Here is a 26,922-nt window from a genome sequence, read left to right on the forward strand (position 1 = left end):
CAGGGTTTGAACCGTGGACCTCCCATGTGGTAGACAGATGCCCTAACCACTGGGCCAAGTCCGCTTCCCCAATCATGCTCTTTTGATCCTTTCATTTTCTTTCTTTCTTTCTTTTTTTTCCTTCTCTGTGTTTTGTCTCTCAGGGATCAATGTTCTTTGTTGACAGATATCCTATATTTTGGAGCATCATCTTTTCATTTATTTATCTAGTTTTTTTATTGGTTTTATGTGAGAGGGTAAATCCAGTCCTATTATTCCATATTAATCAGAAGTGGAAGTCTCTAAACTAACTTTAAATTATACAATTAGTACACAAATATATTCTTCTAAAAAATTAAAATATGACTGTAGCGTAATTCTTTGATTCATGTTTCCTTTTTTTTTTAAAGATGTATTTATTTATTTATTTCTCTCACCTTCCCCTCCCCCCACACCCCGGTTGCTGTTCTCTATGTCTGTTTGCTGCGTCTTCTTTGTCCACTTCTGTTCTTGTCAGCAGCACGGGAATCTGTGTTTTTTTTTGTTGTGTCATCTTGTTGTGTCAGTTCTCCGTGTGTGCGGCACCATTCCCAGGCAGGCTGCACTTTCTTTCGCGCTGGGCGGCTCTCCTTACGGGGCGCACTCCTTGCGCACATCAGCACTGCACATGGGCCAGCTGCACACGGGTCAAGGAGGCCCGGGGTTTGAACCGTGGACCTCCCATGTGGTAGACGGATGCCCTAACCACTGGGCCAAGTCCACTGCCCATGTTTCCTAATCCAGTCTTTTGTATTACTTCCTGGAGATTGCATCTGGTAATAGTGTCTCCTCAGATGTTTACCATGCATTTATACAGATAAATACAAATGATGCATACAAATGTTCTCATAGAAACACTGTATTACTTTAAAAAGTGTTTTCTGTTTGTTTATACTTAAATTGCTTCATTGTCTCATCTCTGTCCTATAGGCAGCTAAAAAAGAGCATGCAGCTATCATTCTTTGGAACACTACATCTTGGAAACAAGTGCAGAATTTAGTTTTCCACAGTTTGACTGTTACACAGATGGCTTTCTCACCCAATGACAAGTTCTTCCTAGCTGTTTCCAGAGATCGAACATGGTCATTGTGGAAAAGGCAGGAAACGATTTCACCTGAATTCGGTAAAGCCACTTCTGATTGGCCTCAAAGGTTATTAGTGAAACAGTTGTCTTCATTTTATCTACGTTGAGTAGCTATTGAGTAAGAGAAATAGTAGTAATAGGGTAAATATTTATTTGTAGAAAATTTTGATTTTCAAAAATGATTATAGAATGCTACCACAAAATGATGTGGATGATATGTTCTGAGCTAGGATTTTATGGGACAGGAATAATGAAGATACAACTTAGAAAACTGGTGATTGAGTAGTATTTTTTTCTCCTTTCTGAGCTATTTTACATGTATAGTAATATTTTAAGTGATAGAACTTAGACTATTTTATCCTTAGCCTTTTTCTACACAGCCACCTCAGTTTGATAAACTGGAAAGGGCATTTTATTCATTCCATCTCTGGAGAACATGACCTCTGGGCAAGGTGTATACCTCCCCATCTGCATTCTAAGCTTGGAGTAAATTTTTAAAAAGAAGACAGTTTTGTGGTTTTGTAGCAGGGGCCTATTCCCCTCATTTCTTTTGATGAATAAATTCTAGAGAATATACAAAGTATATTTATGTTGTTTAATCTTATTTTATATTTTTCCTTTGATGACTTACATACATTTTGATCTTGTGATATTTCTAACCCCTAAGTTTCTTGTATTTTAGAGAATACTCAGGGACTATAACACATCCTCAGGATATATTGCAGCCTATTTTCTTTTGGATCAGTAGTGATTTCCTAACATGCAATGTTTACTTTTAAAAAGGCTAAAGGGATGCTAATAATATTTCAATTTGTTATATATTTATGGATTGATAGATACATTCTCCTTCCCTCCTAGTTAGCAGTTCATGTGTTTTAGGTTTAGTTCATATAAGGGCTTAGAAGTTATCCTACTTTTAAATCTTAGAGGGAAATACCTAGTTTTTTTTTGCTTTACATTATTTAAGTGGGACTGTAATCTTTTTCCTATAGCTCAGTATGCATATCTGCCTACTTTCTGAGTAAGGCTAAATTGATTTGTTCTTCTTCCAAAGGTATAGCATATACCTTTAGTTTAGTCTCTAGAAGATTATGTTTGTTATCAGTCACTGAAGAGTGGCTGGTCAGTATAAAATCACCTCTTACTAGAAAAGTAACTGTATGCCTATAGCCTTCTGAGGAGGGGTTACTTGTTTGGCCTTAATCTGTGCAAATGTTACCATCTATAAATTGATGGCTAAATCACATGATGAACATGGTTCTTAAACATAAACTTATGAAAAGGTACAAAACAAAACAGTGTTCTGGTTTGTGAGTAGTGCATACATGTTTTTTTCAGAACCAATTTTCAGTCTTTTTGCCTTCACCAACAAAATCACTGCTGTTCACAGTAGAATTATTTGGTCTTGTGATTGGAGTCCTGATGGCAAGTATTTCTTCACAGGGAGTCGGGACAAAAAGGTAATTTTTAAGAAAAAAGCAACTTTAATGTTTTCCAAATGTAAAAAGTAATATAATGGGAAAGCAGGTGTGGCTCAAGCAGTTGGGTGCCTGCCTACCACATAGGAAGTCCTGGGTTCAGTCCCTGGTGCTTCCTAAAGAAGATGAGCAAGACAGCAAGGTGATGAGACAGGCTGGTGTGGTGAGCTGATGCAATGAGCTGACACTTCGAGATGATGCAAAGAGGAAGCACAATGAGAGACACAATGAGCAGAGAGCAGAGGTAGCTCAAGTGGTTGGGTGCTTCCCTTTGGTTTCTGCTGCCTCCTAAAAAAAAAAAAGAAGAAAAGAAAAGGAGATGAGCAAAACAGCAAGCACAAACAATGGGCAGGGTGTGGGGGAGAGGTATAAATAAATAAAATCTTTTTAAAAAGTAATATTATAGGAACGTTTGGATAAAAAATATATAATTGTGCCTCTCTGACATAACTTTTAAAATCGATATATGTAAAAAAGCATTTCTTATTAAATTGCCTAAGTCCATTGCTTTGAAATATCAAAGAAATGAGAAGAGTCTTATGACTTTTCTAAGAGTGCTCCAGTGAAAGAAAAACAGTAAATGAAATGGCGCAAGACTAAGACACTAGGAGGGGGTATATGGGAAAAACAATTTATAATTCAGAATATGGTTAACAGGAGGGATGCCTCATGCTATAATAAGTCAAAAATGTAAAATTATTCTGTATTATCTTAATTTCATTTTAAGATAAATGGTGGGAATATGGATGGTTTTTACTTTTTTTATACATTAATTTTTAAAACATTCTGTAATGAATGATTTTATGTGGTGGTGGTTGTAGAGGAAACCTAAGCTTCAAGAAAAAAAGTTAGCTAGCAATATGTACCTGAACATGACCCATGCATGCCCTGGGAAAAGGCAGGGGTTCTCTAGGAAAATGTCCACCTGGTCTCTGATCTTTCCTCTATTTTTATACTCTTTGAAATGTCATTTCCTTTTTTTGTAGTTCCTCCAGGTTAGAGGGGATGAGGTAATTTAGCATCTCTTTTTTTCCATGCTGTCTCCAGTCTTAGACATATATAAATTATAAAAGCAGATGACATGGACATGGTGTCACTCAGGGTAAACACTTAAATGTCAACCTCTGAAATATCTATCAGACCATCACTCTGTTCATTTGCCTATTCACGTCTTCTTTGGCAATTATTTGCCCATACTGTGCTATGTGCTAAAGAATCAGGACTGCTGCTTCTCTCCAGAGTCTTGCCCAGGCAAAGAGGGTCATAGCTGTGCCTCTTAGGGATATTTCAGGGGTTGCGTGGACAAAGCATCATTCTCAGCAAGCTCTCTGAAACGTGTTTTTGCTTGTTTGGACAGAGCGTCCTGCTCAGAATCTTGCTTTGGTCCTGCATTTTGTAACTGTTGTCTCCTTCACTCCCTCTCCATTTCTTTGTGACCAATCACAAGCCTTTGAGGCATGAGCTTCTATGAAAGCCTCATTTCTTATGAGGTATAACATCAAGTTACTAAGTTTAGGTCTTTCTGATTGCTAATCTGATTCCCTCAGCCTTGGGTGGTGTAGAAGAAGAGCTAGGGACTTTATTGGTCCCCATAAATTTTTGTGGCAGTTTCTCGGATAGGTGCATGTACCCTTCAGTGAGAATATGATCAGTGGAACTCGATGGATCAGAACTGGTTTCATGAGCATAAAGAGCAAGCTGGACATCCCTCCGGCCTCTGGGCAGGGAGTTCATTTGTAGACCAACGCACTTAGGGAGTTAATGTTTTGGAGACTCAATGTCTGCTATACCGAGGTTTCTCTGAGATGCTTCAGGTACTCTGAAGTCCTGTGACATCATGCACAAATGCATGCTCCATTTAAAAAAATAAAATACCAGAGTAAATATTCTGTGTTATCTGTGCTATTAAAACTTGTCTAATGCATTGCCAGAAACTTTACAAGGTAAAAGCTCTACAAGGTTTGATCTTCTTTGTTAGGTGGTTGTCTGGGGTGAATGTGACTCCAGTGATGACTCCGTTGAGCACAGCATTGGCCCCTGCTCCTCAGTCCTGGATGTGGGTGGGCCTGTGACAGCTGTCAGCGTCTGCCCAGTGCTTAACCTCTCCCAAAGGTCAGTCTCCGTGTGGGACTTTGTCATTTTCTTTAAGAGGTCCACTTGGATTTCTCAATATTTTGAGTCTTTTTATAATTTTATTTGGGGATTCTCTTAGCTTCTGAATTGCCACTGTTTTCAAAATGCTTGTTTCTCTTAAAAGTAATGAAACTTAATGACTTAGAGTGGTGAAAAAGAGATTTGGAGTAAGATTTAAAAGATTCTTATTTCAACCAAGAAGAGGATTGTAGTGGTTTTTCTTTAACAGGTGTCTTTTGTTGGTGGGTTTTGCCAGCAGAGGTCAGAGGTAAAACTGTGTGTATACTCTCAAGAGGAGGCTCCTTGAGGGCAGTAGAATAATGCACCATCTCCTGAACTGGCATGTTTAACCGAAGTCCCTCATAAGCCAGGGACAGTTGGGGACACCGTGAAGAACTCCCTTAGGGTGATGATGGAGATAACATATCTGTGCTAAGTGAATCCTTCTCTTTTCTCACCCTTCCTCTTTAAAACAGGTATGTTGTTGCAGTAGGATTAGAGTATGGAAAGATTTGTTTGTATACCTGGAAAAAAGCTGATGAAGTTCCAGAAATAAATGACTGGACCCACTGTGTAGACACAAGTCAAAGGTATTTTCTTCCTGTTTCTATTTTCATCAGATTAGATAGAAATTGTGGAGTCTTTAGCGGCACATTTCATGTCACATTTGCACGTAGAGGGAAACAGGTTTCTGTTCATGGTACTTACCATTAAATGAATTCTTTGTCCCATGGTACTCTTTCTTAAAATTGTCTTATTATGGTGTACTTTGTTTTTAAAAGTTTGCTTGACATGTTTATAGAACATTGTCTTTACAAATAATAACCATTTGAGCTCAGTGATTTCTTAATAAAATTTGATTCAGAATGTTAGTGATTCTTTGAAACATTTGAGATGATGTTTTGGTAACTGCGTGCTTGCATTTGAACACTTCAGCTTAGATACCCAAAGGGAGCAAATTGTTGGGTGCCCCTCAAAGTCATAACTGACTTTCAAGCACAGTATGTGTAGCCTGAGGCTCACGCCCGGTCATGGGGCCTCTGTCACCTAAGCTGGTTTAGAGTGCCTACCATGTGCAACCTCCCCCCACTCCTAACTGCCTGCTTAGACATAGGGATAAGATTTAATCTACTTTTTTACCCATCTGATTCTCAGATAATGTCTAAACTTTCAAAAAGTCATTAACATCATTCTCTGTCTTACTTTCTTAGGATTCTTTAGCTATTTATAATATAAAATTTCAAATACAATCCCAAATAATATTACGCTGAGGATGATTGGCGTTATGATGAGACTTGTGAGCACATGTCTTTTACAAGGTATTCCATCCAGTGGAGCATGTCTCCATGTGAGCAAAGCATGTAGTACTCACTATAGTTGCACTCATTAAAATGAGAGTCTTCCTTAATTGCTGCTGCCCTCATGGCTCCTTCCCCCTCTCTGATTATGGTTTTAGCAGTTGGAAAAATGTGTGCTACTGGCATGCTAAAGAGAGAAGAACTCCAATGAAATCCCATATTCCAGGCATTAGAAACTGCTGTCTTCCTGGGCTCCCCTCCCACCTCTTTTCCAGACCACTTGCACAACCTGAATCTGGGACACTGGAAGAAGCCTCGGAAACACAGGAAAAGGGCATCACAGAATTTGAGGTTTTCATTCAAGATTTTTATTTTTTTTGGTCACTTATGGTGCCTTAGGATTTGTAAGATGGAATGAATTCCTGACCACATTTCATTATTTGAATTGCTAATCATTACCAAATTTCAAATACCTTTCAAATTAGAGTTTTTGCTAGTAATAAGATACAATGGTCATATAAGAAAATGCTGCCTTTTAGGTTGGTTCCCCAAACTTTGTATCCTCTAGGTGTTATGTGTTAACACGCTGGGTTTAAAAGGCATTACAGGGAAACGGACTTTGGCCCAGTGGTTAGGGCGTCCGTCTACCATATGGGAGGTCCGTGGTTCAAACCCCGGGCCTCCTTGACCTGTGTGGAGCTGGCCATGCGCAGTGCTGATGCGCGCAAGGAGTGCCGTGCCATGCAAAGGTGACCCCCGCGTGGGGAAGCCCCACGCGCAAGGAGTGCGCCCATGAGGAGAGCCGCCCAGCGTGAAAAGAAAGTGCAGCCTGCCCAGGAATGGCACCGCCCACACTTCCCGTGCCGCCGACGACAACAGAAGTGGACAAAGAAACAAGATGCAGCGAACAGACACCAAGAACAGACAAGGGGGGGGGGGAATTAAATAAATAAATAAAATCTTTAAAAAAAAAAAAAAAAGGCATTACAGAAAAAAGAAACCCACTGTCTCAAAGCTTAAATAGCCAACTGAGTACTATCTCTCAGAGTTTCGCCCCTGGGAAGAATATACTATATATAAACTCGTTCCAGTGATGTCACTACTTCAAATCATTCTTTTAATGAAATGAGGGAGCTTTAATATTGATCAATGATAAATGAGATCCCATTGATGTTGTATCACTTAAAATATTTTTAGAACTTTATACAAGAAAATTAATCTTATACTTTTTACTGTTTTGGCCATTTCAATCATTTGCTTTATTTTTTAAGCTTGACATTTATTTTATTTCTAAGCTGAGCTCAAAATGACTCTTGACCACTTTCAGTACTCAAATTCATCCTCAAAGGAAGAAGATGAGCTATTATTGAGAGTATTCAATGCCATAGTTTGTCTAATCTGGAAGTGTTTCCTTTAGAAGAATTTTTAGAAAACATTGAGGCACAGCAGCATTGATGAAATGTGTATAACTTCCCAAAGTGACAGCTTGTAAAGACTCGGTTCTGCATTTGCATAGGTTCTAATGTGTGGATTTAAAAAAATGTATTTCATTACTTGAATACTATACTGAATTCTCACCTTTTTATTTTGAAAGTGCATCTGATGGCAGGGATTCTCAGCATCTGAAAGCATAATTCATGTTCTCTGGTATTGTGTTTTCAGGGTTTGCTGCCTTAAAACCTACTACACTTTTTCTCCCTCTTGCTTTTTGGTTTAAGCTTTGTTGGGATTGACTCATGTCTCTCACAAAAGGCATGTTCAGATCCCAACCCTTGAACCTGAGGCTGTGAACCCATTTGTAAATAGGACCTTGGAAGATGTTATTAGTTAAGGTGTCCCCAAACTGAATGAGGTTAGACATTAATACAGTATGGCTGAAGTCCTTACAACAGAGAAAATTGGACAGAGAAGAAGAAGCCATGGGGAAGCAAGAAGCTGGAAGTCAACAGAACCGTGAAAAGAAAGGGGAAGACCCGGCCATGTGCCGAAACTCCCAAGGTAGCTGGCCAACCAGAAGATACTGACTCCAGGGAGAAGCAAGCCTTTCTAACCTCTGAAACTGTAAACCAATAAATTCATGTTGTTAAGTCAAATTTGTTTTAGCAGCCAGGAAACGACAATAGTTTTTGGTATTGGGAAGTGGGATGCTATTGTGACAAATACTTAAATTGGAATTGGCTTTAGAATTGAGTGATGGGTAGGAAGCTGGAAGAACTGTGAAGCACTTGACTGAAAAAGCACACAAATTGCTTTGAAGAGACTCTTGAAATATGGACATTAAAAATACTTCGGATGAGGCCTTAGAGCAGGGGTTCTTAACCTTTTTTTGTTCCACCGGACACCTTTGCCAGTCAGGTGAAAACCATGGACCCCTTGTCAGAATGTAGCAGCAGATAGTTTTATGACACTCAACATCAGCATGTCTTTTAATTAAATTTTAGTCAGCTTCAAATATATCATTTAAATGAATTTAACAATGGTCCCACTGAACCTGAGCTATTGGAAAGGACAAGTGAGCTCTTGTCCATGCCCTGTCTCCTTTCCACCTTCGTCTTCTCAAGATACCTCATGAAAGGGCCATGCATTTTGACAAGGCTTCCAATAAATGTATTGAAAAACAAAAATAAAAATGAAAAAACAAAAACATTTTAGGATTATTCAAAATTGTTTTACAACTTTCCCATAAGCAAACATTAGAGACTGCACAAAGGTCCTTACCAACCTTTCTGCAGTTATCCACTGCACTTAAGAACATGCTACGGGGAAGCAGACTTGGCCCAATGGATAGGGCATCTGTCTACCACATGGGAGGTCTGCGGTTCAAACTCCCGCATAGGGGAGCCCCATACGCAAGGAGTGCAGCCTGTAAGGAGAGCCACCCAGTGCGAAAGAAAGTGCAGCCTGCCCGAGAATGGCACCACACACACGGAGAGCTGACGCAAGATGACTCAACAAAAAGAAACACAGATTCCCGGTGTCACTGATAAGGATAGAAGTGGTCACAGAGGAGCGCGCAGTAGGTGGACACAGAGAGCAGACAACTGGGGCGGGGAGGGATGGGGAGAGAAAGAAAGAAATAATAAATCTTAAAACCAAAAATGTGTGTTCAGGTCTCAACCCTTGGTCCTGGGGTTGTGAATCCATTTGTAAATAGGCCCTTTAAGGTGTTATTAGTTAAGGGGGCACAAAATGAAGATGTTATTAGTTAAGGTGGGCCTTCATCCAACATGGCTGAAGTCCTTAAAAGCAAAGGAAATTAGACACAGAAGGTGTCATGGAAGAAGCAAGAAGCTGGATATCAGCGGAACCAGAAAGAGAAAGGAGAAGACACTGCCATGTGACAGAAAAGCAAAGGAACCCCAAAGATGGCCAGAAGATGCAACTCTGGGAAAGGAGCAAGCCTTTTAGCCTCTGAAACCATGAACCGATAAATTCCTATTGTTAAGCCAGCTCATTGTATGGTATTTGTCTTAGTTAGCAAAGAAACTAAAACAGGGGTCTTTGCTAATTTGCAGTTTAAATTTATAGGGGATGTTGTATTTTCATAGGGGTTTATTAATCTATGTTTGGCAGCATTTTAGGTCTGCCTTTGGTTGGGGGTATTGAGTAATTTGAGTGTCTTGCTAAAAGTCATGCAATTAGAGGTCAGATTAGAGACCAGGATTCTTCCACATTGTCAGTTTGGGCAATTCATTAAGCCTTTTGCTGTCTTTCTTTACTCAGCAGTAAAAATGTTAATCCAAACAATTCAGAGATATCCCAAAAATAATATGTTGTGAAGTTGGAATTCTTAATTTAAAAAAATCTTACTAGGGGAGTGGATGTGGCTCAAGCGGTTGAATGCCTGCTTGCCACATGGAAGGGTTCTGTCCCCAGTGCCTCCTAAAACAAAAAAACAGGAAAGTGGATGTGGCTCAAGTGATAAGGCTTCTGCCTACCATATGGGAGGACCCGGGTTCAATCCCTGGGGCCTCCTGGTGAAAAGAAGAGAAAGTGTGCCCACGTGGCAAGCTGGGTGCCCATGCGAGTGCCTATGTGGCAAGCCGAGTGCCCATGTGGTGAACCACTGCCTGTGCAGTGAGCCTGTGCCTGTGTGGCGAGCCGAGTACCCGTGCAGCAAGCTGAGTACCTGCATGGTGAGCCAGTGCCCACACAGGTGAGTCACACAGCAAGGTGATGAGGCAACAAAAGAGAGATGAAGGGGAGAGTCCAGGTGAAGTGCAGCAGAAACCAGGAACTGAGGTGGTGCAATTGACAGGGAACCTCTCTCCACATCAGAGGTCCTCAGGATCAAATCCCGGTGAATCCTAGAGGAGAAAAAATGAGAAGACTAAGAGAGAAATAGATACAGAAGATCACACAGTGAATGGACACAGACAGCTAAAACAGCAGGGTAGGGGGAGGGGAAGGAGTAATAAATAAATAAATCTTGTAAAAAACAAACAAACAAAGTACCAACTAAGGAGAGCCTATGTGGCTCAGTTGGTTGAGTGCCAGCTTCTCACATACGAGGTCCTGGCTCAATCCCCAGCCCTTGTACCTCAAAAACAAAACAAAACAAAAAACATATTTAGTAAAGTTTTCTGAAAGACTTCTTTTAATAGCCATTTCATATTTCTGCTGATCATTAAATAAAATTTGACAGAAATTCATTGTATAGATCTTGCTCTTTTTGGTGGTGTCATTGGCCAGTAGGTAAAGTATGTAGTGTGACAGTTTTAAGTAAATAAGATGTTTTTAAGGTTAAGATAAATGTAATTGCTAGAATATTAATGGTGGTATTTAAAAACATATACATTTTGGTATTTTCAGATATATTTTTGGTTCTTTTTTTCTTTTTAATTTTTTTTTATTTTCAGATTTTGACTTCCATTCATGTAAACATTAATAGGAAGAGCCTACTAATTAAATTAATATTAAGATGAGCACCTAGTAAAATATTTTATAGTTATAGTTTACATTCATTTCATGGTTTCTTTATCTTTCTTTTAGCCAAAGTCATACACTTGCTATCAGAAAATTATGCTGGAAGAATTGTAATGGAAAAACTGAACAGAAAGAAGCAGAAGGTGCTGAATGGTTACACTTTGCAAGTTGTGGTGAAGATCATACTGTGAAGATACACAGAGTTAACAGATGTGCACTGTAATGCTATGCCCAGATAGAAAGAACACATCCACAAAGAGAGGCTCTGTAGGACCAGGCAGCGAGTATCTGAAAAGGGAACCTCGGTGGACATGGGGACAGTTTCCAGGCCACCTGCTACCACTCACCAGGTCAGCTTTTCACATTAATGTAAGGGTTTCAACTCAACAGAGCGTGTAAGACTAGAACAAAGAACAGGAAAGCAACTAGCAGAACTGGAATCCTGGAGGTGATTAACCAGGGAATCTGGGACCACTGCTGATGGGTGTCCAGCAGAGAAAGACTGTTGAAGGCTAATCCCCAGACACTCAGTAGGTGTGATCCTGAGGGCTGGATGACAAAAGTAAAGGTCTGTTATACATCCCTTGTAGCCCTAGGCTATTAAGTGAAATGTTGATTTTGTTTTGTCTTAACTAAAATAACAAAGCCAACAATGGGACATTTTGTGGCTCCAGGGAAAATGGTTTCTTACAGTAGATGTGTGTTTGAAACCACATTATTCGTTTGACGATTTGAAATGACTTTGGGAAAAACCAACCAAACTGTCACACAAAAACTCTAATCATTGATGTGTGTTCTGAATTGTTTAGGGGGAAGTGAATTGAGTTCTGCAGCTTACTCTGACATGCATAAAAATAAGATGGCTTGATGGATGGTCAGGTGGACAGGTAGGCAGTGAAGGAAGCACAGTGAAATGTTCATGGTAGAATCTAGGTAATGAATATATAAGTGTTCCCTGTAAAATTCAACTCTTCTATATGCTTGAAATTTTTTGTAATAACATGTTGAGGAAAATAACTTTGGCATATTACATTCAAGTTGGATGCAAGCTAACATAAGGCTGTTGCTGATGGTGGGAACAGCCCTGGTGTCCATGTACCAACCTCCACCCCCTACCTCTGCCACTTGCTGCTTCCTGCAAGGTGCTCACTTCCAGGGCTTTCAGAGAAGAGTGCAGGGAGATAGCTCAGCTGGGAGGGCCACCTATTGCCCCATACCCCTTACCCACAGGGATACAGTCTCCAACTCAGTGCTTCTCCTACTCAGCCCCTTCTTTCCTCTTCTACTCCTCTTCTCCTGTCTTTGGTTTTTGCTCACATTTTCCTCCCCACTTTTCCCCTGACCAAATCCTGTGTATTTCTCAAGGCAGTTCTAGGAGGGTTGGAACTTGGACTTGGGAGATTAGGTGGAAATGAGTTTGAATCTTGGCAAGCTTTTCCCTCATCTCTCTAAATGGAGATAACATTACCATAGAAAATGCAAAATGTCCTTCTGATTCATGCCAAGTATTTTATTTCTTCCTCGAGTGAAAGAGGTCGAGGTAGGCAGAACAGGATGTGTAGAGAGACATCCTAATATGACCAGGGGACACAGACTCTTTATTTCCTGCCTGCCATCCTTAGCATATGGCTTCCACCTCACTGTCCAGGAAGGTTGCTTGGTATGAGCAAAGCTCCCCAACACCCACCCCCAACTTTAAGAAAACTTCTTAGAAGTCACACACAGTTATGCTTAATAATTATTGACCACAATTTAGTCTGGTATCCATTTCTAGCTTCAAAGAAAAGCTAGGAAATGAAATATTTATTCTGGGTGGCCATGTGCTCGGATGGGAATTGGGATGCTTTATTCTGGAAGAAAAAAACAGATATTAGGGTAGACAACTATTAGTCTCAATTAATAAAAAGTACTGCCTTATAGAGTTGTTTTGAGAATCAGATGAGCCAGTGCATGAAAAATGTTAGTCCAGTGCTGAAACCAATAACTCATTCCTGTTACTGTTATAATTGAATAAAGCTCTGCTCATTCACCTTCATAGACCCTTTATTAGTCTCCTAGCTTCGGGTATTCTTTTCTTTCTTTGAAATCCATAGTATTTTATTCTGATTTTCTTTTTATGACATTTGTTATATTATATCTCCTATGTATGCATATATATTAGCTATATTAACTGGGTGCTTTCTGTTTTGTGAAAGTGCATCTCCATTGACACAGGAATTGACTCACATAACTGAAAAAAGTCCAGTGGCAGGGCAGGTTTCTGGACTCTCTTTCCTTTCTGATATTCAGTTCTGCATTCTCCTTGTATCAGCTTTCTCCGTTGCCCTCCCTCATGGCTGTAAGAAGGGTACAAGCAGTCCTGGGGGCTACATATTTCCTTGCTTATGGCAAAGGAAATAAACCTGTAAACTCTAGTTTTACTCTGACTGAACTATTCTTGAAATAATCCTAGTGTGTAAGGGACCTGGCTGTCCACTGTGGCAATAGCCATGAAATTGCCTACCTTGGAAATGGAGTCACAGTCAGTCCCACTGGGACCACATGACTGCTCTATTTGGGGTGATTTTCCAAAACAAAATCAGAGTGGCAGTGGATGCTGGGTAGGCAACCTGTGAAGGCCCACTCTACAAGCCTCCTAAAGCCTAAGCCACTTGGCTTTGTTTTATTTCTTCATTCTTCACAGTATCTAATACAGTGTATTGCATATACTAGGGTCAAATATTTGTTGACTTCAGGGATAAGTTTGACAGCACAGGTGGCTGGTGGAGGAAGCATTCTTAAATGAGATCCACCAGGCAATAAATAGAATAATTGACAAAAGATCTTTTCCCTATCTTGAAGGAGAAGGGGCAAGGAAGGGTGTAGCCCAGTGGTCCTGCCCCTGAATGAATACTAGGAGAAGCTGAGCCCCCGGCTAAACAGTGTCAGGAAACTTGCTGCTCTGATTCCTTCCCCCATCTCTTGTGGTTTGCCTAGTACTGGTGGGTTTTGTTGATTTTAACATTCTGGGTGTAGATATAATGGAGCCTTGTTCCCAACCATGTCATGTTTCCATGCTGCCCTTTTAGCTTCTATTCACAGAAAAGGTCTCCTTTTTAGCTTCCTGGGATTTCTGATCTTTCCACTGCTCTAAATGGTTTCTGCCAGAGTACGCACTCTGCTAGGCTCTGCCGAGAAGTCTGCTCTATTGTATATCTCTCTTATTCCATCCATGTGGGCCCTCTTTGGATTTCATAGGTGCCAGACTATCTAGGTCAGCAGGTTCTCATCCTTAGGGAGTTTGCATTTCACTCTAGCAGGAAGTGCCAAGTTATTTCATTATTTAAACCAAATTCCTCCTTCTCTGAAGCATCCATCTGCCACCTTGACCGCTGGCAGGAAATTTAACCCATCAGTATTCCAGCTCCCAGCTACCTCTGGGATTGAGAGGCCAAGGTCTTGGAGGGTTTAGCCAGTGAGAAACCCTCTACCCTTCCTCACCATTTAAGAGGACCTTTATAATGGAGCTTCCATCCCCACCAAAAAAACAAACCACTCTCACTTGAGTGACCACACACTATCTCAAAAGCAAGCTCTATAATCTTATTCTTTCAGCCTTAGATACTGCCAACTCCCTTCTCTCTCTCCTCCTACCTCTCCCACTGTACATTTTCACCCCTTCAATGGCATGAGGGTAGACACCCTGTAAATGCCAGTGTTCCCAGCATTCTTCCTTCTTACCTAAACGTACTCCCCAGTTCCTTAACTATGAGCTGTGTCTCCAACCCAGACATTCTCCTTCCTGAGCCTTGGACCCCATTCTCTACTTAGATGTCCTGAACTAAGTTCCATATTGTCTCCCTATGCCCTATGCCCCCTCTTCCCAACATTTCATTCAGTCTCCAATCAGACAGCACCAGCACCTGAGTCAGTCCTCCCCTTTTGTCCCTGAATTTCATCGCAACACCTTCTGGGCCTCAATTTGGACCCTCATTCCTCCTCTCCAGGACAGTCCAGCCTCTGACAGGCAGTGCTGTCTGTAGCCTCTCCATACCTGCCCCCTCTTCAGTGCTGCCAGCGGCTAAGACCCACCTCTGGTCCAATCACTGTCCTGTGGAGACACCCTTGTGTCTTCTGTCTCTGCTGCACTGCAAAGCCTAACCCCATCCCTCATCCCCACACAACCACAGCCTATGCTTCAGCCTCATTGAAAGTTTTGCTTCTGGAATTATTTGAGCCTTTTCACACCTCCAAGCATATGGAATGCGCATGGAATGCTTAACTCCCTCCGTCACTTCTCCAGGACCCTCTGGGAAGGTCTCCTGCAGTCCCAGACTGGGGAAATCCTCTTCTCCAGCACTCTGCAGCCTGGAAGGTGAACTGACAGAGGACACATCACCTTCACTCTCCTGGGGACCTCTCAGGTGCAGAGGCTACCGAATTTCCTGTTGGCTTCCCAGCTTCTGCCACTGTCTGGCAGGGAGCTGGTGCCCAACAAACTGAGAGAATGCCCTTGCCAAAGCCCCAGGTTTCATCTTCAGTGACTCAAGCCTGAATAATTTCAAGAGGTTAGAGCTAGTCTCCATGTCCCTAGTTTTCACCACCCCATCCAGCCTAGCCATACCATTAGATAACTGCCTAAATCACCTCTTGGGGTTACTTTGTTGCTTGAAAACATTCAGAATGAAATTCTAGTCCCTTAGGCTGACAAGGCCTTCTACAACCTCACTCCAAACCTGCTTCCCCACCCCTGCCTAGTGCCTAACTCACAGAGGCACTCATTAGACTTTTGCCAAGTGAGTGAACACATGAAAAGTACATGAATGAACCCCTTATGTAGGGTGGGAGTTCTCACAAACTGAGTCCATTGCTAGGGGGCTCTGGGAGGTGGGTCCTATAGAAGTCTGTTAACTTGGGAACAAGGGGATTTGGGAGATAACAATCTGAAGCAAAGAACCAGGTTCAGTGAGCTGGGCCAGGCACAAAGCCTCACCAAGTGGGAGAGATTTTAAGTACAAAATTGGAGTCATTTCTCCTGTGTGCCCACTTTGGCCCATAGACACTTTTTTCAGGATCTCAGGTAAGTAGCCACTGAAAGCTATTTTCATATGAAGCTGTAAATTTTGGGTGCAGAAGCTGGCTGCTAAGGACCTCAGCATGGACTAGCTCAGGGTCCTCCAAGGCTCCAGGGCCAGCAGCTGGACCAGGTGAGAGGAGACAGTGGCAGGACCTGGGGGCTTGTTAGATGGTGAGCACATGTAAGACACTCATGGTAGGTCTAGGGGATCTGCTTCCGGCAGGGGCCAAAGCCAAGCAGCCTGATTTCTGACAGTCTCTTTCTGGCAAGTGTTTTAGTTCCTGGTTGCTAAAACAAATACCATATAATTGGTTGACTTAACCACAGGAACTTATTGGCTCACAATTTCAGAGTCTAGAAGGCTTGCTTCCTTCTGAGGTTAGGATCTTCTGGCTGGCTGGCAATTTTTGGGGTTCCTTGGCTTTTCCACTATGTGGCACTGCACATGGTGGTATCTTCTTTCTCTTCTGGGTTCCATTAACTTCCAGCTTCTGGCTTTTCCCTGTGAATTCTCCCTCCATGGCCTTCTCTAGTCAGATTAAGGCATCCAGTAAGTAGTATTATTAGGACCATCCTGATTTAGTTGGGCCAGTAAACTCATGAAGAGGTCCTATTTAGAATGGGTTCCCATCTACAGGAGTGGATTAAGAACATGTTTTTCTGGGGTACATAACTCCAGGCCATCACAGCAGGGAAAGCCCAGGAAATCTTGGTTAAATGTAACTGAGAGGATCAATTAAAGGTTGATGCTCCCAGTGTCTCCACATCCCCCTGGTTCCCCCTCATCTTTGCAGTCCATGGTGATGGCCCAGTTCAAAAGCTTCCTCTGGGTAGCGTCCCTGGACACCCAGGTTGGAAGTATCCCCTTTGTTTTAATGTCCTGGCTGCTCAAGCAAATACCATGTCATGGGTTTGCTTAAACAATGGGAATATTTATTAGCTCGTGGTTTTGAGGCTTAGGAGAAGTCCAAATCAAGGCAGCCTCAAAGTGATGCTTTCTTCCTGCAGACTGGTGTTCTGGGGCTGGCTGCCAGTGATCCTTAGTCCTGGGCTTCTTTGTCACATGGCAATGCACATGGCAGCCTCTTCTGGCCTCTCCCTTCACTTCCAGGTTCCTTTGATGTTCAGCTTCTGGCTGCTCTCTCTCTGACTTTCTCCATGTCTCAATTTCATTCTGCTTATAAAGGTCCATCCTGATTGATTTGGGCCTCAGTTTAACTGAAGTAATCTCAAATGGTTCAATTTACAATGGGTTCACCACCACAGCCTTCCTCTCCTATAATTCTACACCAACATCCTGAACCAGCAGCCAGGTCCCACATTGCCTTATGCCTGGGTTTTCAGTGGCTTATTTCCCTATTTGGCTGTAGGGACCATATGTGTACACACACACACACACACACACACACACCATCAGCACACAGTGCCCTGGGCATAGCCAGGTACATAAAAATATTTCTTGAGTAAATGGTAGCTCAGTGATTTTTTTAAAAGAATCTTCAAGCACTCTGCACTAACGTGGCCCATTCAGATCTTTCTCTAGGTAAGCTCATCCTAAGTAGCTCCCCTCTGGATCTGTGATTTGTTGCTTTGCTGCAGCACCCCTTGAGAGGTCCTCTTTACGTTCCTCAGAGTGCAGGTAATGGATGGGGCATCAGCATCATCTGAGCTTCCAGATGCAGACACAGACTTCCAGATGCCACCCCAAACTTAATGAATCAGAATCTGCGTTTTGATATCCTCCCTAGGTGATTCAGGTTAAAGCCGAGAAGCCTGGCCTAGAGGAGATCCTTACTGGGAGGCAGGGTATTAAAAGAAGGGGTGGGGAGCACACACACTGTACTCTTGTGGGGAGGACCAGCCCCCACCTGTTTCCCAACTTAGAGAAGGGGAAACAGGCCCTGAGAACCCAGGGGCTAGCATCAGAGAGGTAGCAGAGCCTACTTCCCAGGTGCCAGGCTTGTTCTAGCTGTGTCCCTTTGAGGATGTTACTCCACATCTCTCTGCCTTGGCTTCCCCATCTGGAAGAGCCACCACAAGGATCCAATGAGTGATTAATACAGGTAAGAGTGTACATGTGCCTGGCACATAGCAAGGGTTCCACAACACTAGCTCTTATTGTTACTGGCCAAAGCCACATTTACAGGAGGGAGTACAAGGGGCTGCCATGGTGTCAGCTTCCAAGGTGGCTACTGGCAGTCTGGCCTGAAAGTGTATAGGTGGGGGGTTGGTAGTAATGCCAGTGAGCCAGCACTACCATTCATACATCAAGCCATTTGCCCATTCCAGAGCAAGTGTGTGTGCTTGTGCAGTAAGGTCCTTTGGCAGTGAGAGACAGTTGGGGTGGTCTGCAGGCAATGGCTTCTAGGCACAGGGTCTAGCACCACAGCTCCTGGACCTGGCAATTCTGGTCAGGGAGAGGAAGCACCACGGTAGACTTTTCTCAGGCCTGGCACTCAGGGACTGGGCCCAGAGGGACAGGGCTGCACATGGCTTCCTGCAGCTCAAGCTGGGTTACACCTTAGCAGGAACCCGGCCCCCCCCCATCGAGGATGCATCTTCAGCATGCATCAAAGGGTGTGCGGTGCACACGGAGGGCGATGCGGGCCTGACACCCGAGCAGGCAGTGAGCTTGGGGTCTGGGAATCCTTCCCACCCTGTCCCACGGCAGTCTGTTTCTAGAGCCAATGGCCCAACATTGGGCCCCCACTTTGGGTCCCCCATCTGGCCCTGCATCTGAGCACCTCACCAACGCCCCCTCAGCACGGACCTCCTTCCCTCGCAGCGGGGCCTCGCACTGAGCAGCCCTCAGCCCCCAACTTGGTTCCATAGTGAACACCTCGCCTGGGGCCCAGGACTTGGTCCTCTCCCAACCCTGCCCCCTCCCCAGCCCTATTCCTGGGATTGCAGCTGAAGACACGCCTCCCCCATCCCGTAGAGGCCCCAGCCCCTGGCTTCGTGCAGGGGCTGCTCATCCATCCCGGCATCCAACCCCGCACCTTCCACACGTGGGTTTGACCGGCCCCTCCACACTTGAGGCGTGGAGCCCTGGGACACAGCCGCTCTGTCACTCCCGCCGCGGGCGGAAGTGCGGAGCGGAGGAGCTGGGTCCCGGGCGCTCCTGAGTTTCCTGGTTATTGCAATACACAGCGGTTTCCCAATATTTTCCCTCTACGGTTCGCTCAGCTGCATGCTCAGAATCGCCAAGCCCGCCTCTCTGCCCTGCAGCCGGAGGAGCAGGAGACGTTTCATTGCAGCGTCCCGCCCCGCAAACGCTTGTCCCCGCCCTGTGGGTGAGGATCCTGAGCTGTAAAAAAAGCAATTCGTTGGTCCTGCCAACTCCCTTTGCGTGGATCACCTAGATAAACGAGAACTTTGTACTCAAGTGTCGGGGGTATCTACGTGGGACCCGTTAGGAAGTTGTTTAAAAAGAAAGCAAAACCGTGGGAGTGGCTGAGATGGGACGTTTTATGAGGCATACATGTTTCCACAAGTTTAAAAAAAAAACAAAAACTGAAGCCAGCCAGCCAGCCAGCGCAAACCAGGCATCCCCTCCCCTGCCGCAGGTGGCACAAGCGGGGACAGGAGCGAAACTCCATGAATCAGCGCGCTTTGGGCCAGCCGGGCCGGCAAGCGAGGCACCGCCCCTGGGCCCGCGAAGCACCACCCCTGGGCCCGGCCATCGGCGGGCGGGGAAGCACGGCCCCCGCGCGGGGGAGGCCGAGGCGGAGTCGTCGCCGGCAGGCTTCGCGCACCCCCAGCGGCCCGGCAGCCTGGACGGCGCAGCGGGCGGGCCTCGGCCATGGCCAGCGGGGCCGCGCAGCCTGGGGCCGAGCTGCCGGCCTCCTCGCTGTTCCCGGAGTCGAGCGCGCCGCAGCTCGCCCACGGCTACGGCCAGCGCCACCTGAGCGAGCTGCGGGCGCGCGAATTCCAGCGCCTGGAAGGTGAGAGCGGCAGGTGGGCGGACGCGCGCACCTGCGCAGGGCCCGCCGCGGATTGCGAGGGCGTCGCGGTTTCCAGAACCGACGTGGAAGGCGCTTCTGTTCTAGGTGTGAGCAGCGCTACGTCGTCTGGGGACGCATTTTGGATCGGAGGGTCCCCGCGTGCGTTTCGTGGACTCGGCTCCCTGAGCCCCCGGAATTCTCGCTACCTTGGTCCTTTGACTTTCCGGAGGCTGAGTATCAACATAGTACTTTTCACTCTTTCCCACCCTCTGTGGACAGGGCTTAGGATTCTCTTCGCCTGTCTGGAGACCCGCCGACCCTAAAGGACCAACTGGAGCAGGGGTTCCAAAGTGCAGGAACGCCCGGTGGCTGTATCTGCTCGTATACCCGCAGGTGCAGGAGTGGCGTCTCGGCCGCCTGCGCTCTGGAGCTCCGACCGCACCTCGGTGGGCGCGCGGGCAGGGGACCGAGAGGGTGCGGCCAGGCTGCGCTCCAATTTCTGCTGGGATTGATCCCAAGCAGCTTTTATGTCCAAAGCTTCGATTTTTTTCGCTCGAGCAGATCTGAACAATGCCTCCGAGCTCCCGCTTCCGGGGGGACTTGAAGAACTAGAAAAATGTAACTTGAGCTCTAAGCACAGGGCGAGCCCGGAAGTTGGACGGGGGGACGGGGACCACATCGTTCCCTCGGATCTTCCAGATGAAAGGCCGCTGGTTAAATTAGAAATCAGATAGACTCGACGTGGCCCCGTTGCCCACTCCCAGCTGCTGTGGGTGGGCAATGGAGGGGATGGGCTCAAGGTGGGGTCTTGGGCTCAGGCCAGGGGCCTGGGCGGAACACCCATGAGCCTCAGAACCGCGTGCTTGAAGTTTATAACCTTGAAATGCCACAGGTTAAATGGGCAGGTCGTGGCAACTGGCATCGGAGTTTTGGGGAGGGGGCGTGTCTTTATTCTGTTCTAATGAATAATTTGTAACTGTTACGCAGCTTGCCGCACAACAGTGACCATGACTTGTGCTTCATTAATCTGGTAGCTGATTTCATCTGCTCTTTGGATCATTTCCTCATGTTCAGGATAGTTACTCACCCTTTACCTTTGAGGGCTTTGTGTGCTGTGGCCTCAGAGGCTCCTGAGGAACACAAGGGGCCTTCCTGCTGCCTCTCTCTGCTCCCCGCACCTCTTCTTCACAGCCTGCACCTGCTGGAGACAGTGCCTCACTCAATCTTTCTATGAACTTTTTATTATGGAAGTTTCCTGCCCCACGCGGAAACAGAGAGATTGGTACAATGAACAGCCAGAGGTGCAGGTGGGAGCAAGGCTCCCCTTCTTCTGAAGCAAATCCCCAGAGGCTGTATTGCTGCTGGCTATTATTTCAGCACCACACCACCTTAGTTCCCTAAATCCCCTCCAGCTCTGTCCCTCACACCCTTCTTGGGCCACCTCTCCCCTCAGCACTTCCGTAGGAAGGTAGAGGAATGTTTTGGACTCCTCTTGTTTCATTCTTGTCTCTCAAAGAATGTCACCTTTTCCCCTAAATGCAGATTTTAGATGTGAAAGCTAAGATGCCAGGCTGGCCTTCACAGCCCCTTTAGCAACTATGACTTCATCTGTGACAGTGTCCTGTTCCTTCTTTTTTTTCGTTCCTACAAGTCTCCAGGATTTTCTCTACATTATGGATAGCATATGTTTTGTGTCAACATGAGACCATGCCCCTCGGCTGGGATTCTTGAAACTTGAATTCACATTCTCCTAGAAACAAATGTACTGCAGAGATGGTAGGGAAAAACAAACAAACAAAACCAAAATAACAGAAACTTCCCTCTCCTCTGCCAAACTGTAGTTTTTCTGCATGCTTGAGAGGTTGTCTGGCTATGTGGTAGCTCTTAACCTTGAAACGCCAAAATGTTTTGCCTAATCGTAGGGATGAGAATTCCCTCGTCTTGGTGAAGGGAGCATATTGAATACACAGATGGGGTTCTCGAAGCCTTAGGGTACTGACTGATGACCAGTTATTGTGTGTGGCACAGAGGGCCAAAGGGGCATTTTCCCAGAAGGGACCTTGGAATTCTGTTTTTTGAAGAAGACCTAGTGCCAGTTGGCTTGGGGTCATTTGCCTGCTTCTTGTAACAGCCAAACCTTGTGGAGTGTTTACTGTGTGCTGGGCACTGACTGGGTGCTGTCGGACACCAACTTGTTTAACCCTCATCCCCTTTTGCAGATGAAAGAACAGGGCCGAGGAATGGCTAGTGGTGGAGCCAGGATTCAAACCAGAATGGTTGATTTGGATTCTGCCCTCTTAACCCTTGTGTTGACCTTCTCCTACAAGTGAAATGGAGAATCTGTGGCTTATCTAACTTGCTCTCTTTATTTTTGCAAAATTAACCCATTGTTTTGTTTTTCAACTTCGTTTAAAAAGAAGTTTTAGGTTTCAGAAAAGTTATATTGAAAATATCCCACATACCCCACCCCTCCCCCTCTCACATTATTTCCTATTAATAACATGAATGTGCAAAATTAACTTTTGGACCAAAGGCCAAAACAGCCTTCTCTTGAGTGGCTTCCTGGTTCTGCAGGAAACTGAGCAAGGCATGTGATGCTCCCCAGCAGCTTTACAGCTCTTGTGTGCACCTGATATCTGAGGGGACAAAAGCCTTTGTTTGTTACCTTTGTAGTTCTGAACCTTCAGTAAAAGAGAACATCATTTTAAAATTAATTTCTTGGGCTAGATGATGCATTTACATGGTACCCACTTCAAAAGCACCAAAGGGGGCTCAGGAAGCTGCCCACCTGACCCGTGATGGCTACCCCAGGGTCAGCTGCTGGTACTCAGGTCTCATATGCCTTTTTAGTGATTGTCTATATTTATGTGGCTGTGGGTGCCTTTTTTTCTCTTTTGACCCTAGTGGCACACAACATTTCTCACCACCTTACATAGTTTATTTGTTTATGGTCATTCTCCACCACCATCATGCCAGATTCTGTTTTGTTCTCTGTTCTGTCCCCAGTGCCTGGAACATAGTAAGTGCTCAGTAAATATTTCTTGACTGTAAAAACACTCAGTCATAAATAAAAAACACTAGGAATAAAAGGAAACTCAGTTGACCTAATAAAAGCTCTTTATGAAAAACCCAGAGCCTAACATCATACTTAATTGGGAAACATTGAAAGCTTCCCCCCTAAGATCAGGAATGAGAAAGACAGGCTGCCCACCTTCACCACTGCCATTCAGCACCGAACTGGAGACTGTAGGCAGAGCAATTAGGTGAGAAAATGAAATCAAAGGCATCCAGATGGGAAAGGAAGAAGTAAAAGTATCTCTGCTTGCAGATGAAATAATCTTGTGTATAGAAAAACCCTTGGGAATCCACAGAAAAACTATTAGTACTAATAAATTTCAGTAAGATTGCGGGATACAAGGTCTCAGTATAAAAATCAATTCTATTTCTATACACTAGCAATGAATAATAGGAAAATGAAATTAAGAAACCAATTCCAGTGTCATCAAAAAGAATAAAATACATAGGAATCCATTTATTCACCAAAATAAGCGAAAACTACAAAACACTGTTGAAAGAAATTAGAAAACACATAGATAAACTGAATGATATCCTGTGCTCATATATTGGAAGACTTACTATTGTTAAGATGGCAGTACTCCCCCGTTAGATCTACAAATTCAACATAATCCTTATAAAATTTCATTTGCCTTTTTTTTTTGCAGAAATTAACAAGCTGATTGTAAAATTCATATAGAATTTCAAAGGACCCTACAGAGCCAAAATAATATTGAAAAAGAGGAAAAAAGTTGGAGGATGCACACTTTTGATTTCAAAACTTACTATAAAACTACAGTAATCAAAACACTATGGTCTTATCATATGGTCATATCATATCAAAAAGTCCATAAATAAACCCTTACATTTATGGTAATTGATTTTCAACAAGGGTAAAAGATCATTAAGTGGGGAAAGAATAGTATTTTCAACAAATGATGCTGAAACGACTGGATATCCACATGTAAAAGAATGAAGTTGGGACCCTACTTCATACCATATTAAATTAACTAAAAATGTATAAAAAACCTAAATAAGAGCTAGAACTGTAAAATTCTATAAGTATACAGAGGTGTGAATCTTTGGGATCTTGAATGAGACAATGAATTCTTAGATGTGACACCAAAAGTATGAACAAGAAGATGAAAATAAAGAAATTGGCCTTCATCAAAATGAAACATTTTTGTATTCCATTGGAATCATCAAGAATGTGAAAAAGTCCACAGAATGGGAGAAAATATTTGCAAATCATCTATCTGATAAGGGATTTGTATGCAGAATATGCACAGAACTCTTACAATTCAATAAGAAGAAGACAGACAATCCAATTAAAAACTGGGCAAAGGATTCGAATAGACACGTCTCCAAAGAAGGAACACAAGTGGCCAATAAACACATGAAAAGGTGTTCAACATTAGTCATTAGGGAAGTCCTAATCAAAAACATCAATACATACCACTTCATCCCCATTAGGATGAAGATATTAAAAAATACAATAGAAAGTTGATGAGAGATGGAGAGATTGGAAACTTCATACACTGATGGTGGGAATATAAGATGGTGCCATTGCTTTGGGGAAAAACTGGCAGTTCCTCAAAAAGTTAAGCATATAATTCACATGTGACCCAACAATTCCACTTCTACGTATATACCCAAGAGATTTGAGAACATATAACTACCTAAAAATGTGTACACAGGTGTTCATAGCAGCATTATTCATAACAGATAGAATGTGGAAAGAACCCAAAATGTCCATTAGCTGATGCCTGTATAAATAAAATGGGTATATCAATGCAGTGGAATATTATTTGACCATAAGAAGGAATGAAGTTCTGATACATGCTATAACATGGATGCACCTTTTTTTTAAAAAAAAAAAAAGATTTATTTTACCTATTTCTCACCCCTCCCTCCCTCCCCAGTTGTCTGTTCTCTGTGTCCATTCGCTGTGCGCTCTTTATGTCCTCTTCTGTTGTTGTCAGCGGCACGGGAATCTGTGTCTCATCTTGTTGGGTCATCTTGCTGGGTCAGCTCTCTGTGTGTGCTACTCCATTCCTAGGCAGACTGCACTCTCTTTTGTGCTGGGCGGCTCTCTCTCCGGGGCGCTCTCCCTGAGCGTGGGGCTCCCCTCGTGGCAGGGCACTCCTTGCACGCATCAGCACTGTGCATGGGCCAGCTCCACACAGGTCAAGGAGGCCCAGGGTTTGAACCCCGGACCTCCCATGTGGTAGGTGGATGCCCCATACACTGGGCTAAGTCTGCTTCCCTGGATGCACCTTAAGAACATTATACTAAGTGAGAGAAGTCAGGCATAAAAGGCCACATAGTGTTTGAGTCCATTTATGTGAAATGTCCAGAATAGGCAACTCTATCAAAGCAGAAGGTAGATTAGTGGTTGCCAGGGGCTGGCAGTGGGACGACTGGGAGTGTCTGTGGGTACAAGGTTTCTTTTTGTGGTGGAAATGTTCTAATCTAAATCAGATAGTGATGGTTGCACAGCTCTGTGAAATACTAAGAACCGTTGAATTATCCACCTTAAATGGATAAATTGTATGGCATGGATTATATCTCAATAGGCTGTTACAAACCACCGCCACCACCTAAACCCACCATCTGCAAGAAAGCAAAAAAAAAAAAACAAACCCAAAAATAACAAAAAGCATTTGTGACTAAATGAAAAGAATGAATGGATGTTTTCATGTTGTATGTATGTACAAGTGAATCTCAGAGTTTGTTCCATGTCAGTACTTATAAAGTACTGGGAGGTGGTACAGTAATTGTTTATTTTAAGTACATGCTGATGGACATTTAGGTCATTTCCAGTCTTTTGCTATTGCAAACAATGCTGTGCCTGATATCTGCATTTCACAAAAGCACAGGTATTTGTAAGATAAATTCTTGGAAGAATTGCTAGATCAAAGGGTATTTGCATTTTAAAGTGAATATTGCCTAATTGCTCTCCATACAGAAGTTGTACCCTGTTACCCTCCTACCAGCCATGTACCAGCGGACTTGTTTCCCTTGTTTCCCACATCCTCACCCACACAGTCAGTTATCCAGCCTTTCCACTCTCCATTGGAAAACCGGTAAACTGTGGTAACTCACTCTTATCTAAATTTGCATTTCTCTCTTTATGAGAGAGACTGGGAAGATCGCTTACATTCCTGGTATCCTCTGAAGGTCTCAAAGCTGTGCTAGGGTTGAGGATTGTAGAGCTCACGTGGGAAAGCAGAACCAAGGCTCGGCCTCCAGGGAAGCTGCCCGGAGCGCCTCTGGAACTGGGTGGGCCGTGAGTCATAATGTGAAATACCTTTACCATCCGTAACCTCAGGTGCCTGCTGGGCTCCTGCTCTGCGTGGGATGCTGTTCCAGATCCACAGCAGGATCGGCTTGTCAGGAGGGCTCTATTGTACAGGAAAGATGTAGTTCTTCCTATTGCTCGTACCCACGCTTGGATTGAGGCACAGATCACGAGACTTGGAGTATTGGAGGCCTAGTGTTAAGTCTAAATGCACCAGATGGGTACTGGTCAGGTTCACAGGAACCAGATTTAGGTCAAGTGACTGGAGTACCTCTGACAAATAATAGGCAGCTTTATTTTTATTTTCTTTCAGGAACTATTTACCTTGACCATGCAGGAGCCACCTTGTTCCCCCAGAGCCAGCTCACAAGCTTCACTAATGATCTCATGGAGAATGTTTATGGTAAGGAAAAACACACCAAAAAGTAAACAATTTTTTTTTTTGCGTTGGACACCAGCCAACCACATTCACCAGATATCTTGATGCTTAATAGATATAGGATGGGTAGAGTGGAACTTGGCTGGGTGCTGGGGGCAGAGCACACTCTGCCTGGCCAGGATAGGAACTGCCTCAGGGACACATAGGTTACCTCCAGAAGAAGGGGTCAGTTTGAAGAAGGGCACGGAGGG

General features: G+C 44.0%; 2 protein-coding genes across 7 annotated transcripts in view; both read left to right on the forward strand.

Annotated features, from left to right (window-relative positions):
- Nucleotides 1-12,972, forward strand: part of ELP2 (elongator acetyltransferase complex subunit 2) — a 56,804-nt gene extending 43,832 nt beyond the window's left edge. For all 3 annotated transcript variants that reach the window (XM_004464514.3, XM_071208636.1, XM_071208635.1), the window contains 5 exons: nucleotides 949-1,141; nucleotides 2,441-2,562; nucleotides 4,559-4,692; nucleotides 5,190-5,303; nucleotides 11,004-12,972. In XM_004464514.3, the coding sequence (XP_004464571.2) occupies nucleotides 949-1,141; nucleotides 2,441-2,562; nucleotides 4,559-4,692; nucleotides 5,190-5,303; nucleotides 11,004-11,160 (720 nt within the window). In that variant the 3' untranslated portion in view covers nucleotides 11,161-12,972. The remainder of the gene's footprint in view (nucleotides 1-948; nucleotides 1,142-2,440; nucleotides 2,563-4,558; nucleotides 4,693-5,189; nucleotides 5,304-11,003) is intronic.
- Nucleotides 12,973-19,717: 6,745 nt separating this feature from the next.
- The window catches only part of MOCOS (molybdenum cofactor sulfurase), an 85,671-nt gene continuing 78,466 nt past the window's right edge, over nucleotides 19,718-26,922 (forward strand). For 3 of the 4 annotated variants that reach the window (XM_071208641.1, XM_071208642.1, XM_004464518.5), the window contains exons 1-2: nucleotides 19,722-19,937; nucleotides 26,606-26,695. In XM_071208641.1, the coding sequence (XP_071064742.1) occupies nucleotides 19,796-19,937; nucleotides 26,606-26,695 (232 nt within the window). In that variant the 5' untranslated portion in view covers nucleotides 19,722-19,795. Of the gene's footprint in view, nucleotides 19,938-26,605; nucleotides 26,696-26,922 lie in introns of all 4 variants that reach the window. The other variant, XM_071208643.1, reaches the window with a different exon arrangement.

Source organism: Dasypus novemcinctus, chromosome 16 (assembly GCF_030445035.2).
Source record: "Dasypus novemcinctus isolate mDasNov1 chromosome 16, mDasNov1.1.hap2, whole genome shotgun sequence".
Classification (NCBI taxonomy): Eukaryota; Metazoa; Chordata; class Mammalia; order Cingulata; family Dasypodidae; genus Dasypus; species Dasypus novemcinctus.